The sequence below is a fragment of the Mirounga angustirostris genome, unplaced genomic scaffold (assembly GCF_029215605.1).
Source record: "Mirounga angustirostris isolate CCGP_5_RB_7025 unplaced genomic scaffold, mMirAng1.0.hap1 SCAF_9, whole genome shotgun sequence".
Lineage (NCBI taxonomy): Eukaryota > Metazoa > Chordata > Mammalia > Carnivora > Phocidae > Mirounga > Mirounga angustirostris.
The window spans coordinates 52,401,904-52,420,746 of NW_026991717.1; the positions used below are offsets into that span (position 1 = coordinate 52,401,904).

General features: G+C 42.4%; 1 protein-coding gene across 5 annotated transcripts in view; it reads left to right on the forward strand.

The window, feature by feature from the left end:
- The window catches only part of MYO5A (myosin VA), a 197,513-nt gene extending 178,949 nt beyond the window's left edge, over positions 1 to 18,564 (forward strand). For all 5 annotated transcript variants that reach the window (XM_045900057.3, XM_045900058.3, XM_045900059.3 and 2 more), the window contains 7 exons: positions 2,179 to 2,333; positions 4,312 to 4,401; positions 6,212 to 6,362; positions 8,696 to 8,978; positions 10,720 to 10,894; positions 12,099 to 12,179; positions 12,460 to 18,564. In XM_045900057.3, coding sequence (XP_045756013.1) covers positions 2,179 to 2,333; positions 4,312 to 4,401; positions 6,212 to 6,362; positions 8,696 to 8,978; positions 10,720 to 10,894; positions 12,099 to 12,179; positions 12,460 to 12,612 — 1,088 coding nt within the window. In that variant the 3' untranslated portion in view covers positions 12,613 to 18,564. The remainder of the gene's footprint in view (positions 1 to 2,178; positions 2,334 to 4,311; positions 4,402 to 6,211; positions 6,363 to 8,695; positions 8,979 to 10,719; positions 10,895 to 12,098; positions 12,180 to 12,459) is intronic.
- Positions 18,565 to 18,843: the final 279 nt, after the last annotated feature.

An 18,843-nucleotide genomic window follows, 5' to 3' on the forward strand; every position in this document is an offset into this window, starting at 1 on the left:
CTGTGCATTATCCTGCTGTACTAGCGTCCTGCCCAGTCTTGCCTTATCAATCAAACTACAGGGAGGCTTGCCTAGGATCCACCAGGCCTTCTTAACTCTGGCTACAGATTAGAACATCTGTAGAAGTACTGATGTGTGGTCCCCACCGTAGACTCATTACATAACAGTCTCTAGAGGGAAGAGCCTGGCCATGTCAAATACATTTTTTTTCAATCTTTCAGAGGATTCTAAAGTGTATCCACAGTTGAACACCACTGCTCTGGGCCAATTAACTTCCCGAGTTTCATTTTTTTCCTTGCTTCCTTTCACAACTAAAGACGTCAAGAACAACACTTTGGTAATAGGGAAAAAACAAAAGAATTAAGGGAAGGATTCCAGCTGTGGAAGGAGAGGACTGGACAAATGAAATGGACATGGAAGAAGCATTTTAGAGAAGTGTAGGGTCAAGATGGGAAATAAGCCCTTTGGTTCTGCAAGAAGACTCTTTAGGGAGAGTGGGAAATGAGTTGGGAATACACACAGCCTGAAAATTATGAACTAAAAAAGGGAAAACCTTGGGGCGCCTGGGTGGCTCAGTTGGTTGGGCGACTGCCTTCGGCTCAGGTCATGATCCTGGAGTCCCTGGATCGAGTCCCGCATCGGGCTCCCTGCTCGGCGGGGAGTCTGCTTCTCCCTCTCCCACTCCCCATTTGTGTTCCCTCTCTCGCTGTGTCTTTCTCTCTCAAATAAATAAATAAAATCTTTAAAAAAAATAAAAAAAAATAAAAAATAAAAATAAAAAAGGGAAAACCTCTCTGTTCAGCCTTTGCATAGCATTCCTCCTGGCAGGTGTGGGCTGACAGCAATGTGATTGGCAGTTATACTTGATTTAATATTCTTGGGGTTCATGGCATTAAACCAAGTACTATATATAGGTGCAGAGGCACTTAAGTTTCACCATGATCTTCATTTAGCAAAAATGTTAAGAAGCCAGTGGTTTTTAAGAATAGAGTTAGCAAAGATTCATCAATTCAATAAACATTTAGTGAGCTCCTACCAAATGCTAAACATTTTCTAGGTACTGGGTAATGAATAAAGTAATTCATGATCCCTATTCTCATAGATCTTACATTGGGGGGCTTGGGGAGAATAGAGAAAAAATATACATATAATGGGGTCAAAGGATAAAGAGTAAAGGCAAGTGTAGTGGTTTACATAAAGTTGTCAGGGAAGTTCTCTTTCATAGATCTTTGGACAGAGATCAAAGGAAGTAAGGAAGCAAATCATACTGGTATCTGAGGAAAGAACATTTGAGGCAGAAAATAGTAAGTACATAGGCCCTGGGGTGGGAGCCTGCCTGACATGTTCAGCCAACAGCAAGGAGACTCATGCTGAGTTAAATTAGATGAATGTCTTCTTGCAATTAGGATGAGAGGGAGAAATGTTACTAGAGCACTGTGAGCTGGGAAAGGGGAACAGGGGCAGATCACACAGATCATAGTGAAGATTTTTGATTTTATAAATGACAGAAGAGAAGCTACTCTGAAGATTTTCAGAACAAGAGTGGCATTTGTGTATAGAATAACCTGGTCATTGTGTGAAAAAGGTACTATTGGGGAGCAGGGGATGAATCAGGAGACTAGTCTGGAAGCCATCACCACAGTCCAGGAGAAGATGATGGTGGCCTACTGTAGGGTAGCTAGTAGAGTAAGTAAGTTTCTGAATGTGTTTTATAGGTAGAGCCAACAGGATTTATCATTGGATTAGATGTGTAGTGTGAGAAAACAAAGGAGTCAAAGATATTGACAAAGCTTATAGCCTGAGAAGCCAGAATTCTGGAACAGCCTATTTACTGAGATGCGGACAACTCCTGGAAGGAGAGAATCATTGGTTTCGTTCGGGATGGACTCAGTTTGACGTGCTTAAGCAGAGGTGTCAAGAAGACAGTTGATACATGAAACTGGAGTTCAAGTGAGAAGTCAGGGCAAGAGATATAAATTTGGGAGTTCTAAGATTCACAGGTCCCCACCCTTAACAATTTCTCCACTTGATGAGCTATTAAAATACGCTTTTTTAATATGACCTCTTAACCCTGAATGATTGAATTCTTTCACGAGAACTGTGCTTTTATATCTCACAAAGCATTCCTCATGAAGATTTTCAATGTTATTAAGATTATTTTTCCTCATTTCCTTTCAGAACTGAAGCCACGTGGTGTGGCAGTCAATTTGATTCCAGGGTTACCAGCATATATCCTGTTCATGTGTGTTCGACATGCTGACTACCTGAATGATGATCAGAAAGTAAGGTCATTGCTAACATCAACAATTAACAGCATCAAAAAAGTATTAAAGGTCAGTTCATGTTCAACAAAATTCTCGTAGGGAACGTAAATGATGACAGAATCTGCACCGAGGTCTTTTCCTTCCTTAGATTGGGGCTAAGTTGCAGATATGAACACTTTCCAGTCTTCACTGAAAACTCTCACTGTAGGAAACAGTCTTTCTTGTAACATGTCTGTATGCCTTCTTGTACAGTGGGGCTCAGGTTGAACAGTAATCAAAATTAATTTGATATAATTGCATTAAATTGCAGAGTAAATTAAGTTTCTTCATAAACAGAAATAGTCTGTTTTGAGATCTTACAAGTAAATTAAAAATATTTAGTGTGGTCCATATATATAGGGAATATGATGCTCTAGTTAAAAAGGTATTAAAGAAGTTCAGTACAACATGGCTTGTTCGTAAAGAAGATGTCTGATAAAACATTAAAATTTATCTTCCAACTTTTCTTCCTGTTATTCTCCAACTCACCCCATAATTTTCCTTGTTACCTGAAATGCCTGGTTCCATGTGAGAAGCAACACACACATACTAAGCAGAGAGGAAAGACTCGGAGAAGGCAGCAGAATTATGTAATAGAGCAGAAAGCCCTGCATAACTCAGTAATCACTGACTCACCTTGCATAATCCTCCTCTTGCCTCTAGAAGAACAGTGAACGTTAACTCACGTGTTTCTGTGAGGTACTAAGAGAATGTGCTCCACGTACTTTGCTTTCTGATTATCTAACTGAAGTTGGATGAGAACATTTAGGGTGGAGATGAGTGGATAGTAAACATGCACAGTGGACGCTCTCAAATCTAAGGTGTCTTTCATGCACTATTTTAATTGTGGTAAGATACACGAAACATAAAACTTACCACTTAACCATCAGGGCATAGTTCTGTGGCATTATTGTGGCATCATGTTCACATTGCTGTGCAGCCATTATTGCTGCCCACTTCCAGAACTTTCCATCTTCCCCACCTGAAGCTCTGTCCTCGTGAAACACACCCTCCCTGCAGCCCCTGGTAGTGAGCCTTTGACAAACACGGGTTCTCTGTCCCTACAGGGCAGATATTGTATGGAGTTAGCCTTACAGGGGTTACTAAAGCATGGAGTTTCTGAAGATTCAACATTTAAAAATTGATGAATGTCTTCTGATATAACTCATTTCATTTTTGGTGTATTGATGCTCTAGTACATTTAGCCTGCAAGGTTTACTAACTTTTAAGTCAACGCCACAAAGACAGCAAAACCAAATCATGTTTTCTCCCTCTCATCCTAATTGCATCAAGACATTTATCTAATTTGACTAATTATTATACCAAATTGTTTAAAAATTAAAAAGGAGTGGGTACTGGCATACTGATGCCTTTTTTTTTTTTTTTTTGATGCCATTCAGAATTGATGTGAGTTTGTCTCCAGTCCCAGTTTTGAATTGAAGTGTATTTGCCTCGAGTCCCTGTTTAGATTTAGCAGCCGGTTGTTTGACAGGAGTCCCGGTCCTGATGTAGAGCCATTCAGCTTCCCTCTCTCCTCTTTTGCACAGGACTCCCTCCATCCCATTTCTGATTCTCTGCTCAGGAGTTGTATCTTATCATTGACCAGATTTGTCACCTAATCTGGGTTTTAGTGCTTCTTTGTCTGTGATTCCCTTTTGTGCTTTTAGTCCTTTCTGATCCCCTGAGTAATCCTGAGGGAAGTGAGTTGGGGTAAGCTGTGGTTTGATGAATTTTTTTCTGCCAAAATGGACTGCTAAGCTAACATCACCTGAATGACTGGGCATCCTTTTCTAACGGCAAGAAAATAGATGCCAAGCAAAGTAACAACCAACCAACAAACACAGGGTTGAAATTTTCTAGCAATGATGTAAGACTTTACAATTGCAATGTGGTTTATTTTTGTAATTATAATGTAACTGAAAGAAGTGGGCCTTCTGGTGTCTTTTAGTGACTTTCAAGTTGCTATTTCCCTAAGGAAAAGCGAATTTAGCCTTTTTCTCTCTTTCAGAAAAGAGGTGATGATTTCGAAACCGTGTCCTTCTGGCTCTCTAACACATGCCGATTTTTGCACTGTTTGAAGCAGTACAGTGGCGAGGAGGTGAGGAAACCTTGATCACAAAACCAGCAGGACGTACTTTCTCTGTCCTCTTTAAGGAAAAGATTAAAAGCATGGAACATTTAACAGTTTAATTTAAAGATTTTATTTATTTGAGAGAAAGAGAAAGAGAGCAAGTGAGAGAGGGAGAGAGCACAAGCAGGGGCTAGGGGCAGAGGGAGAGGGAGAAGCAGGCTTCCCGCCGAGCAGGGAGCCCGATGCGGGGCTGGATCCCAGGACCCTGGGACCATGACCTGAGCCGAAGGCAGACGCTTAACGACTGAGCCACCCAGGCGCCCCCATTTGTTAATTTAGAAACCTGAATTCAGAGGTGGGTTGGAAGCTCATGGCTTTGTTTGATGTTCATTGTTTATGAAACAGTGAATTGGAGAGCAACGTAGTTTCTTCCCTCTGAGAGTTTGTATTATGAGAAAGCATGGCAGAAATAAAACGGGCATTAGTTAATGAATTACTACAAGCCATGAAACCTCTTGTCAGTATGTGGAAGTGGGCATTTCAGGGGACTGATACGAGAAATATTGAACTATTTAAAGAAATTCATCAATTCTGGCTTTCCATAATACATAAAAGGTGATCAAACTGAACCATATCTCTTTAGATTGGCCCAAAAACCTATTCTGCTTTTATTTGCAGTGATAAATTCATAAGGTGTTTGATAGACTTCAAAACTATGTAATATGTTAATAATTATTCTTTATTAAGGTCTACTCAGTATGTATCAGACAGCACTTCCTATACACTCTGTTATTTAATTCTTACAGCATCTCTGTGAGGTAGGAATTACAACCCAGTTTTACAGATGAAAAACAAGTTTGGTGATGTTCATCAATTTGCCCAGGTCCTCTTAGTCAGAAGGAGCAAAGCTGGGGTTCTGGGGCTGCCCGCCTCTGCAGCCTGTGCCCCTACCCACGGCTGTCCATGCCTTCCATTTTTTGCCTGGAGGGCAGGCAGAGAAGCTGAGCAGTAGCATTTTCTGGGCACCCAGAGGCTAGGGCAGAGGACTGTCCTGGCAAATGTTGGAAAGCATAAAAATGAGTAAGGTGCAGTCCCTGAGAAGGTGGGACAGACAGACTAGAATTCCTCTGAGAGGCCATTAGCTGTCCTATCAGTCCCCACTTCTAGACCGTGTTGTCAGGTAGTTTGTAGGGAGGCAGGTGCTTGGCTTTGGGTAGAATCCATCAAGTAGGCAATGTCTGACAAAAGTATCTGCCTATACAGTTGATTTTCCATTTTAACTAATACCACCAAAAAATTCCATTCTAAGCTTGGATTGAAAATCATGTATGGTTACCATGAAATATGATAAAGGGAAATTTTTTTATTTATTCACTGATCTCAGTAGAAATTGGTCTGTTTTAAAAAGATTATGTATGCCCTTCAGGTGCAGTATTTATAAATAGGACTATATTTAATAGAACTGAAGTTAAGAGATTAGAACTTGAGGTAATTTAGTGTCTGGCAGTAGGTGTGCTATGTCATAAGTGAAAACGCTCGTTCCTTTTTTTTTTTTTCCAAATTAAGTTCCCCCATCTTGTTTCACTGGCACGGCTATTGGAAGGGCTTAACTGCTAGCTAGCCAAGTTGAGATATTATTCAAAAGCTGATTAAGAAGTGGAAGGGGGTTACGATGGAAACAAACACACAGAGCATTTGAGAATGACTGTCTGGCATTCAGGAGTGGAACAGATGGAAACTCTTCAGAGGAAAGACAGCAGGGGAATCTGCTCAAACAAAGGAGTTAGGAGAGACATTTCATTTCCTGGGTGTCAGTAACTTTGCTTTCTGGTTCTAGGGCTTTATGAAACACAACACATCTCGCCAGAACGAACACTGCCTCACCAATTTTGACCTGGCTGAGTACCGGCAGGTGCTAAGTGACTTGGCTATTCAGATCTACCAGCAGCTCGTACGGGTGTTAGAGAACATCCTGCAGCCAATGATCGGTAAGGCGAGGGCAGGGCTGACGTCGAAGCCTGTCTGCCTCATGTGCGCAGCAGCGACACTTGTTTGGAGGCATGTCTTGATACCAAGAACATAAAGTAGTAAGGCTCAGTCCTGAAATTAGCTGAGGAATCCCAGACCCCCAGCCATGGCTAATTGGGATACATCACAATCACTGCTTCCACATGATTGAAACTGCAGTATCTAGTGAATCTCCCCACTGGGTGATGCCTCTCCCTTGAGTTTGGGTTCTGCTTTATACCCAGCAATATACCTCATTCCTTGTCCAGTTTTCAAAAACACTTTAAACTTTGGTCTAGGAAACTGCTACGCAGGGCTTCCTCACGGCCCACCTAAAACAAAGGAGGCTGGGGAGAGTTTGCCCTTTGCCTATTAGGTTACAGTCAAAGGGCTGGGGCGGGGGTACCATGACAACAAGAATAGGTCTCGGACACTCCATGGTGAGTTATACATCTCAAGGCCCCCATGGAGTTGTCAAAGGCAAGGAGTGGTTTCTCACTGGATAACTGACTGGGGTGTGCATGTGTGTGTTTCTATGTGTGTGTTCAACTAGGTGTGTCTCATACCTCTCTTTGTATTCGCGTACTCACTCTGGGCGTGTATTTATGTGCCGTACTACCTATATTCCTTTGGCTGTGTAGCACATATGAAGTAGGAACTAGGAGGCATATATAAACTGCAGGCTGCTGATTTTGAATGAATTGAATTAAATTTGTTTTAAGTTATCAAACTGTTATCTTCAGGCAAATTATTAGCAGCTTCTTTTTTTTTCTTTTAAAGATTTTATTTATTTATCTGACAGAGAAATAGCGAGAGAGGTAACACAAGCAGGGGGAGTGGGAGAGGGAGAAGCAGGCTCCCGCGGAGCAGGGAGCCCCACATGGGGCTCGATCCCAGGACCCTGGGATCATGACCTGAGCTGAAGGCGGACGCTTGACCGACTGAGCCACCCAGGTGTCCCTATCAGCAGCTTCTTAAGGCTACTCCCAGCTACCCTTTCTTTTCCCACCCATGTGTTTTCCACATTCCCACAACTTCTTCATTGCTCTTAGTATTCTGTCTTCCATCAAAAACCCACAGTTAGCCAACCAGAAACATAAAAGGCTGAGGAAGCCATGGGAGACAGCAGTGATTTTTCTCAGGGGATGACTTCAGGGGTCAGTTCTTCAGTTGTCCCCGAACAGGTGTGTATTCAAAGCAATGTAGGTCAGCTAGTAAGAGGTGACACAGATGCAGAGAAGATCAACTTCAGCCAATATATCTTCTACTTTTGCCTATTTTTATTGGCTGAACAGGAAGCTTACCCCTGAGATGTCCCACTTTAAACCACTGCCCCCATCTCCCAGTGATTTGATAAAACCGCCAATGTTTTGTGTCAGTGTGAGGTTCTGTGGAAGCTTCGGTAAGCACTGTAAGCTATAAAATGACTAAGAGATAAAAAAAATGAATGAGGAGTGGCCCCTACTCTCAAGGGCCTGCCAGGCCAGGGGCTGGTCATCCCACAACCATCCTAGAGGAGGCATAAGCCAAACACTGTGAGGGTGCAGTGGGCGGGGGGGGGCGGGGAGTGCCCCAAATTTGGGAAGACTGAGTTCTGGGAGGCTGAGACTAACCCGAGACCTCCCTGCTACTGTGGGAAGCTCAGGGCAAGGAAGGGCCCGGTTTTCCAGCCCCACACACCCACCGCCTCCCAGGGCTTCTCCACGACCACTGCCCAGTCTCCTGCTGTTCTTGCTACTTGGTTTGCCTGTGGGGCTCAGATGTCCCTGGAGAATCTCTTCTCCTTTCCCTAACTAGTGCATCTTTCTCAAAAACCCTCCCAAGATATCACAAGCATGTGCTAGTACAAGGCGGCTGCTTTGTATTTTAGAAAATGCACCATTAAGATTTCTCAATTTCATGGTAAATTTTGCATTTAAGAATTAGTCCTGGGGCGCCAGGGTGGCTCAGTCAGTTAGGCGTCTGCCTTCGGCTCAGGTCATGATCCCAGGGTCCTGGGATCGAGCCCCACATCAGGCTCCCTGCTCAGCGGGAAGCCTGCTTCTCCCTCTCCCGCTCCCCCTGCTTGTGTTCCCTCTCTCGCTGTGTCTCTCTCTGTCAAAAAAATAAATAAAATCTTAAAAAAAAAAAAAGAATTATTTCTTCATTAGAGTTTAAAATCTGGACGCCCTTTTTCGGAAAGTTCTTTTCCCCTCTCTTTTGATACTCAGATCACTTTCCTAAGTTGAATGCATGAGAGTACGTGTGTGCATGTGTGAGCAGGTGTGTATGCACGTGCAACAGGCGTCTTCTAACACTCGAACTCCTCCTGCAGTCTCTGGCATGCTGGAGCACGAAACCATTCAGGGTGTGTCTGGCGTGAAGCCCACGGGGCTCAGAAAGCGAACCTCCAGCATCGCAGACGAGGGCACCTACACACTGGACTCCATCCTTCGGCAGCTCAACTCCTTCCACTCGGTCCTGTGTCAGCACGGCATGGACCCTGAACTGATCAAGCAGGTGGTCAAGCAGATGTTCTACATCGTTGGGGCCGTCACCCTGAACAACCTCCTCCTGCGCAAGGACATGTGCTCCTGGAGTAAAGGCATGCAGATCAGGTGAGCAGAGAGCACCCGTGCTGTTGTCCGCTCCCGGGCCGACTGCTGGCTGCGGTGCAGGGGCCGATGGCTTGTTTGCGGTCAGGGTAGCTGATGTCTGCTGCCACCAGCCACCCAGCCGGGGAAGAGCACGCATGGAGCTGTCTTCTCTTGCCTGGCTGGACCTCTCCACTTCCATGCGGTACTGCTCCGGACTGTGCCTTTCAACAGGTTCTCCCCTCCACCAGCTGGACACCCAGCTTCCCCGGGACACTGATTTGTTGGAGGGAATGGAGAGATGATAAAAAACACTTCAAGTTGAGATAGCTGCTTCCTCACCTTTTGCGTGTGTTTTAATTGTACCTAACACAATACCGAATCTTTATCATGAAGATTTCTAATGTTTGCTTTCTCTTAGAAATTTATTTTGACGAAACGCCTTTTTGTACCATGGCAACAAGAACATGTCTAATAGACCTCTTACTAACCGGAAACATGCCCCGGTATCTTTTACGAAAATGTGCACTCAGTTTTTATGCCCAGCTGCTCTTCAACATAACCCATTATCATAATAGAATTGACTTTTTTTTTTTGCAAATCATTTATTTTCTTTTTTAAAAAGATTTTATTTATTATTTGAGAGCAGGAGAGAAATAGCGAGAGATAGAGCACGAGCAGGGGGAGAGGGAGAAGCAGATTCCCCACTGAGCAGGGAGCCCAACTCAGGGCTCGATCCCAGGACCCTGCGATCATGACCTGAGTCAGAGGCAGGTGCTTAACCAACTGAGCCACCCAGGCGCCCCAGCAAATCATTTATTTTAAAACAGAATATTCACCAAGAGAGGAAAAAAGAATCTCTCCTACGTAAGTCTTTAGTTAATCTCAGGAAACCTTGGCATTCTTTTCAAATTTTCCATTCTGACACACGTGCATTGTAGTTAACATTAAGAAGATAATCCTTTCATTCATGTAGTGGAGTTTATTTCTCTTTAAGGGTTGTTTATGTATTTCTCTGTACATGTGAAGCACTGTTATAATACCAGACTATCTCCTACTTGCCTGCCTGCAAAGTTAAGTTCTCATCATGTGTCCATTTAGCATTTTAGCATGAGAACCACTGTCGCCTGGTTGACCACTTCTTGAAACCTCAGCATCTGTGTAATTTCTACATCTCTCTCCACATTTGGGGTCATGTCTCTTCCAGTGCTCCCCCTCCCCCACTTACCTTCTCTCCTTCCATCCCTGGGCTTCCTCAGGCCACTACTCCATCACTCAGGCTCTTCCCTAAACAGGGCTGCCGCACAAGGTCTGTGTGGGGGCATCTTGTTTTTCGTGACTACCGTGGAGTCTGACTGAAGGAGGAAGGGGTACTTGAAGTTTATTGATTCTCTCCTCTGATGTTGTAAGACAAGCTAGGAAGCATTTTCTGGTCAGCTGTTTAATAAGGACATGGCCATGTTGGATGTTCTGTTTTGTCTTTCAGCAGGTTTTATTTCATAATTTTTGCTGTAATGGCTCTATTTCTACCTTCCATTGAAGTTAATTATATCATCCAGTCATTTACTCTTATATAATTATGATTATAAACCTCATGGCTATAATAAAATTTTAAGCACAGCTGGTAAAATTTAAGAAAATTGAACAGAAATACTGCCTGTCATTTTAACTGAGATTCCTGACAAAGCCATACATAAAAAATGAAGACATCTATGACAACATTCAGTAAATTTGCATTCTCTCCCTCTCTCTCTTTGTGGCAAAGGTACAATGTCAGTCAACTGGAAGAATGGCTGCGTGACAAGAATCTGATGACTAGCGGGGCTAAGGAAACCCTGGAACCTCTCATTCAGGCTGCTCAGCTCTTACAAGTGAAAAAGAAGACAGATGATGATGCAGAAGCTATCTGTTCCATGTGCAGTGCTCTGACTACTGCCCAGGTGAAGCGCCTCCCCCTGCTGAGAGACCCTGTAGCATTCAGCAAGGGTGACGCTTAGGGAAATAAGGAGTTCCCCCCGGCCATTGCTCTTGTCTTTGAGCTGACTTCACGTGTGTCAGAGAAGACACGGATCTATACAGATCTTAAAGAAAGGAGATTTTGCCTGAAAGTTTTACGTTTTGGTGGGAGTCAGAGTCATCAGCAGTCCACATTCAATAAATCTTTATTGAGTGTTTACAGTGTTCTGCATAATGCTGTGGGCACCGAGTTACAACCAAGAACAAAACAACGTCCTTGCTTTCATGGGGTATACATTCTCTGCATTCTGTGCAGCCTGTATTCCAAAAAGTAATTTTCCATATTACTTGATAATTGAATGATATTAGACTTCTCTATTTTTAAGACAGATCATTCTTGTTCCTTCATTTCAATAAATGACTCAGGGGGCTCCTATCTCAAGGCACCATACCTGTTGCTGGGGGAGATACTTCAGAAAATAAGAAACAATCCTTCCCTAAAAGGGATTTTCCAGTTTAGTAGGCAAGGCAGATGTACCCAACTGATTCTACTATCTGAGGTTCAAGCAGATTCTGTAGTAAGATGTCTAAAGGAAGTGCCGAGGGGCGATACCTGTGTTCAAGGAAGGTCCCATTGAGCTGGGCATTGAATTTAAGGAAGTGAGAAGAGGGGAAGGGCGTTTGAGGACAGTGGCAACAGCACGAGGCAAGGCATAAACATGCCCGTTTTTCTTTTGCCAGTTATTTCTGTGCTGACTCCTGGGCTTGCTTAATGTTCTTTAAGTGTCTTATAGTATAGACATCTCACCTAGATTATACATAGGATAGGTATAGAAAGCAGCTGGCTGGAAACAAGGGTTACCATTAACAGTAGCCACTGGGGTAGACTGAGAGGATTGAGTGGGACACTTTTCCTTTTCATGTAGTGTTCTTTTGTGTAGTTTATTGTTTTTCCAAATTTGTATTACTTCTTAAAATGTATAAATGTTACATTAATACATTCTTATTTTAAAAATTCACATAGTAAAGGTAAATATGCCTTCAGACCAGCTCTCTCTCCCCTTATCCCAACCCAGCCCTGAGTAGAATTACAGACTATATGCATGGATCCTTTTACTTTTCCAGATTATAAGTACCCAGTGTGTGTTTGATAATATGCTGAAAACTTTGATCATTTCATTCTCACAGATTGTCAAAGTGTTGAATTTGTATACTCCAGTTAATGAGTTTGAAGAAAGAGTCTCTGTATCATTTATTCGTACTATACAGGTAAGATCTCCCAGGCTTTCTTTTTCTTTGATTCACAAGCACTGTTTTTTGAATGAAAATTTTGCAGTTTATTGAGAAAAAATGTGTTTTATTGTTGTATTATCTCATTTTAACAGTGCATTAACTTTTTGATAACAGCTTATTAGAAAAAGGAAGTGATTTGAAAACAAATATAAACATTCTTTATTAGTTGAGGACTTTTTGGTAGATTTTTGGCGGGGGAAAAAATCTTCATAGATTCAAAGAACTGATGCTCTGTTTTTTGTTTTTTTAATCTCAGATGCGTTTACGAGACAGGAAAGACTCTCCTCAGCTGCTCATGGATGCTAAACACATCTTTCCTGTCACCTTTCCTTTTAACCCATCCTCCCTTGCACTAGAAACCATCCAGATTCCAGCCAGCCTGGGCCTGGGATTCATATCACGGGTCTGAAGGTGATGTGATGTCAAGGCAAACAGTGACAATAAGAACCCATTATTTCTAGTGAGCTACTGAAAAGACATTTTTAAAGAGACAGTACTAATTATCTTTCAAATGAGAGGTTATTAATCGGAAATCTCCCTAAATACTTTCATCATCTTGGAAAGAACGATAGGCTTCTTTGTGCTGTGTTACCTTACCAGCAACACTCACCCTGGATCAGTTAGGTATCCCGAGGTACATGCAGGTGAATGACAGAAGGAAAAGGGAGAAAAAGGTCTTCAGCTGCCAGCATTTATTTTAAATCCTTAGCACTGCATCTAAATGGTATGGTAAAAATGAAAATTCCAGGTATGAGCTGTTGTTAGGAAGACACCTACAAAGAGCCTCCTCTACGCGGGCCAGAAGAATTGAAAGAAAAATTACCATTGAGTACATACCATGACAGTTCAGGAATCAGTTATGTTGATGCTGTCAAACTGGATCAAAGAAATAAACTGGCAATATGTAAAGTACTTGGTCAAGTAAATTCCTTATGTGTCACTATGATACAGAGATATTAAGAGAATGCTGGTTTGCCATAGAGCATAGAAGTCCGTTTGTACTGTAGTTTACTGAGCATTTTAAGTTGCTGCTACAGACTGTGTTCTTTAATATATAAATGATATTCTTATTAGGCACTACAATAATAAGCTTCTCTTTTATCGACTCTGTTTACAATTCAATCAGATCAGTTTTAACTGGATTATGTGCAAATATATACAGATTCACCTGCACAAGTAGCAGACACTGGGAAGTCATGTAGTAATGTGACAAAATATTTGACATTTAGGGGTAGGATTAGACAAAGTGGCTGTTGTTGATGTCATTATTTATTCAGAATGTATTACACTGATGTGCTCATTCGTTTTCCCTGGGTGGATATCACATCAGGGTACAGTGTTCTGTGAAGTGACTTATTTTCAGTTCCCAGACCAGATTCCTGCACTGCATATTTTCAATCCCGGTTTTCTTTCTTCTTCTTAATTTATTAAGAATTAATCTCAGTCACTATCTAGAGAAGATTCAGGTCTTGAAACCTTGATTATCCTACAAATGATGCAAAAGAAGGTATATAATAAATACTATGGTTCCATTTTTTTTAGGCTTTGCAAGTTCTGTAAATGTTCTCAGTACCACTAGATACTTTAAGGAGCATCGTATTAGGAATACTTTAAGACTTATGTAAGAAATACAAGAAGATGGCTAAATTTTACAGAGGATATGTTTCAATAAGACCCAGATCCTGTAAGTTTCATTCTGAAATCCTAATTAAACATACTCTCACTTTTTCCTGGAAATCCTAGACAGTGGGTCTTTCAGGTTGTGCAAGAGCAAATTCTTAGCTTTCATTAGAAACTCTGGTTCTGAATCACAAACATAGATTTATATAACTTAACTGTTAGATAGATGGTCTATGAAAAATGACATCTTATTAAAACATGTGCAATATTAATGGAAGTCAGTTTCAAATCATGATAAAGATTGTTATTAAAAGATAAACACTGTTAACTTATTTGGGCCTCACATTCCTCATTTATACAATAAGAGGGTTGGACCCTTCCATATCTAAAATTTCTCTTCTCTTGGCACTTGGATTATAGAGAAACTAGATGCAGTTACTCAGTAAGTTCACCCTGATATGGAAAGATCAGTATTTGGTGCCTCTTAATCCTGGGGGATTAATTAAATGTAAAATTACAAGTTGGTGTAGCTGTAATCCTTCTTAAATGTACATGATTTACATGCTTTTTGAATGTGGATTAGTTTGGGTAATTTTTATTGAATCATATACTGCTGCTTTCAGGTTGGATACATTTATTTGCAAAATCAGCCAAAAACACTACTGATTCAATCAGGTTCTCTTACTTTTCCCCAGTTGTCAACGTGGTTTTCAATGAACTGACTCATTGCATAGGGGAGATGCTAAAAAAAAATGCCACCATGGTGTAGGCTGTCCACCTCGGACTGGGAAATCCTCTCAGGCCCTTCCCCAGCTTAGTCCCTGTGTAACATGTCATGTGCACACCCTGAATCTTGTCAGGTCTTCAAGAGCATGCTGTAGCTCCTCCTGCCATTGCAGCCCTTTATCACACCCCAGACAGCTCGTATCCTGAAATGTCTCTCTCTCGTCTCCTGCCTTTGTGCTGGAAAGTGCTGGAGCCTCCGTTCCACACCTGGGCCAGAATCTCTCCTGTTCGGTGATGGTCACACAAAGATTCTACTGTTCCAGGCTCCAGCTTCCTCTAAGGCCTACCCAGGACCCCAGATGGGGATCTGAATCAACTTCTCTTAGCAGCCTAAAGATCTTCAGTCATAACAAGAATACCTTACAACCAGGGACCCCCAATACCTGGCAAATGACTCTGTGTGCTACTTTCTTGAGGCTGCAACAATAATCTGCTGACTAGGGGTTTCCTTTAGCCCCTCTGAGGACAGCTCACCCTCTCTCCAACCATTTTCTCACCCGGCTTGAAACCTACCTTCCCCAGCCGTCCACCTGCCCGTTCCACCCTTCACTCTTACCCTTCCCTCAGCCCAACCGTGCAGCACATCACCTGCCTGCTCACCGACTCTGACCGTGTGCAAGGCAGCAAATGGAGTCAGTCCTCAGTTGCCCCCCGGCCTCCCTTCAGGCTGATATTGTTGTTCTCGCTTCTTGGCAGTACATTCCTTAACATCGTCACTAATTTGCTTTTTCCTATCTCCCCTGTGATACACAGTGGGAATTCAAAGAAAGATCTTGAAAGAACAGGGTTCTGTCTTAATAGCTCCTTCTCAACAGTCTCCCCACTCACCTTACATACAGACTCCGCTCACATCTGGGAATGCAAGGCTGAAAAATGAGCAGTTTTCCTTGTAGCTTTTCTTCGGTTAAGGCTTTGGTCTACCTGCCCTGAGAGTAACTATAAAGAAGGGGGAAGGTCAGATCCAGAAAGCGATTCCTTTGGAAGTTTTGAAAAATCTCCATGTACCTGACACTTCTATCATCAAGTGCAAAAGTACAAAAAGATACATTCCAAAGCCTACCGGAAGGATATGTGGGGATTCCGGCCAGTTTGTACGATTTGCTTTATTGCCTTTGTTTCAGTGGGTATTGAGAGTTGAGTTGGCTTTTTCTGGGTGAGTAATTATGTGTCATATAGAATATAGATCAGATCTTTTAGTAACATGTGAGGGCGGCTAACCCTAGGTCAAAGGGCACCTATCCTATCCTGAGAAATCCTCACACAATAGTCATATATCCACCTGGCCTCCCCCCCCCCCCTCTCTTTTTCTCCTTCTCTGTGCCCCTCCAGCTCTCGCTCTCTCTCTCTCTCTCTCACACACACACACAGAGTCAGCAGAATGTAGAGTTCCCCAGGCGGCATCCTCAAGGATCCCCTGGGTAACTTCAACTGTTCGGGATGAAACAGAAAGCAGAAACAAGCGTGTGACCCTTACAATCTCCTGCTGAGAGTAGTGCAGACCAGGACCTTGCATCTGGCTATGCTTTTCTTAGGCACACATCGTCCTCTGTTACCTCATTGTATCCTCACAACAGTGCCGGAAGGCCGAAAGGGTAGCTCGCTGATGATAATTTGAGAAAGAGATGGTCGGTGATGCGCTGAGGTCACACTGCCCTCCCGCGGTGCCCCTTTCCTGCCTGCAGCCCTGGCCGTGCGGTGGGCAGGTGGAGGCAGGAGACTGAAAAGTCTGCAGGGGACATTCTGTTTCTCCTGGTACCTGTGGGGTGCCCTGGGTCAGCAAGAGGTATTCTTTTTTTTCCCTCTCTCTCTTACCAGAATTGGCAACTGGCATATAGGAACTGAGCAAGTGCGACATCCCAGGTTCTTCGTGCTCACAAGATGAAGTGCCCGGAGCCTGGCGGCTTTCTCCTTGTCCGTTCCCTGCTATACCTACGTTTGATTTTTATGATGAGTCAGAGCTCCCTTGGAGGGTGAAATTCTCTGCGTTTAGGTCTTTGATTAGACGCAGGCCATCTCAACCTGGCTGGAAGGCGTGCAAGCCTCCCCAGAGTTGGGTAGGTCACTCTCAACGCCCACTCCTCAGAGCCACATAGAGCTGCCAGTGTGCTGAGCAGCCTGCAGCCAAGCCGCCTGGCACCTCCTGAGGCCTGTCCCCGGGCCAGCCATGGACAAGTCAGTGTGTATGAACGTTACAGTGTGTGCATGCTGCCAGGGTTGCCTCCGGAGCTGGGAGGGGGCTCCGGGCATGCATGTTAGAGGGGCTCCGGGCATTGCTGGGGCCGCTATTCATGGGTAAGTGCGGCGTGATTTCTTCTCAGGCTGTGCTGTGAGGACCGCCTTAACCCCTGCTCCCTTCCCTCCGAGAGCTGCCTTAAGTTCTCTGGAACTTCTCCTCGGTAAGGGTCTGACTTACCGGGAGAGGATATCTTGCCCTGTTTCTCAAGGTTTTGGGAGGGTTTTGGTTGGGCGTGGCCCCCAACCATGGATTCCTGTCTCTCCTTCCTGCATGACTGTCCCTCCTGGGACTTCGCCTTCCTTTCTTTTCTGTGATTTCCAAACAGGTATCAGAACTCAGCACCAGTCTCAGAGCCGGTGAATGTGGGCAGAGAGACTGGTCCTGAGTTTGGGGGGGCTTTGTGTCACAAGGAAGCAAATGAACATATGGAAGAAATAGATAAGTTAGCTTCTTGGTAATGCTTAAATGGCATGTTTCCCCCTGATCTTTTCTTAATACAGGTAAAGGGTACAACTGTAAGGCCTTCCATAGACATGCTTTAAAAAATTTTTTTAGGAACCCTGTACTATATATAAAAGTTTGAATGAAAACAGAGAAGAGTTCTGTAAGTTCTAATCCATTGCATTACCCCAAATTAAATCAACTTGGAGTTATATACAGTAGATTTCTCAATAGATCACGAATTGAAAGGTACTTTGTAAAATAGCTGCCAAAATGCATTTTTGTACATTTTTTAGTTTTCTAATTTGGTCTAGCGAAAATGTTCATTAGCTTAACTTCATGAGTATCATTAGCTTCCTAAAATGACTGAAAATGACTAACGTTTCCTTAGTATTGTGATACAGCTTGAGATTTGAAAGAAACATGTTTTTCAAGTGGAAACTGGTATGTATAATTCAATGCTTGGTAGGTCAGTACATTTTCATGCATTTTGCAGTCAATAGTTTCAAATATCTTATTGTTACCGTATGTTATAAAACTTTAGCCTACATTTCAGGCTCTCTAAATCACTTGAGCCATTTAAGATTTTCCAACAAATGGTGACTTTTTCCTTTAAATGTGGATATGTATGTTGTAATTTATGATTGCTGGTTATGTATTTTTTGTGGACTCCTGGAGTAACGTTCACTTTTTTTGCGCCCTTGGAAAATTTAAATTGCTCTACCAATGTTACACAGAAATGAGCTCATCATGACATTTAACATATTGTATTTGAATTGTTAATTTTAATTATTAATTTACTGTGAAATGGATATGCCGTTTAACTACAATGAAACTGAACATTGCAGTTTTTCAAATATTTTTCCTTATTGGATCTGGAAAAGGAGTTCTGTTTTGATCTACATCGAAAAACATGATACAGTTAATCATTGAAAAGTTCTTAGGTAAAATATTCATCCATTAGGAAAGAAGCAGAAATGCTAAGAAGTGAAGGGCATTATCAACTAACTCTGGTTTTAAACTGAAACCGTCCCAGCATATCTCACGTGGAATTTTAAAAAATAAGTTAATAATTCACCTCATATCAACAAAAGCCTTTGAAACATGGGTTTTCACTAGTTATCATCTAGTGCTAAGATGAAAACCAAAACAATATCAGATTGACATTTACGCTCTAAATTTGTAGTTGTCTAATGTTGTCCTTAGTAAATGTGCATCATTAATGCTGTATTCTCCTAGCTATTATAGAAATTGTTCAAATAAAGATATGCAAATAAAGGATTTTTGTTAGTGTCTTATAAATAAACTCACACCACATGGAACACGGGACACAAACCAACATAGAGTACATTCTGGGCTGTAAAACACACCTTTAATATTTAAGAGGACAGAAATCAGACAGTATCTGCTCTCAGATAACAATAGAATTAAGCTAGGTTATTAATGATAGAAAAATAGCTGGAAAATCCCCAAATTTGGAGCTTAAAAACACACTTTTTAAGACTTTTTTTTACATTTATTTGAGAGAGGGACAGAGCGAGTGTGCATGCTTGAATG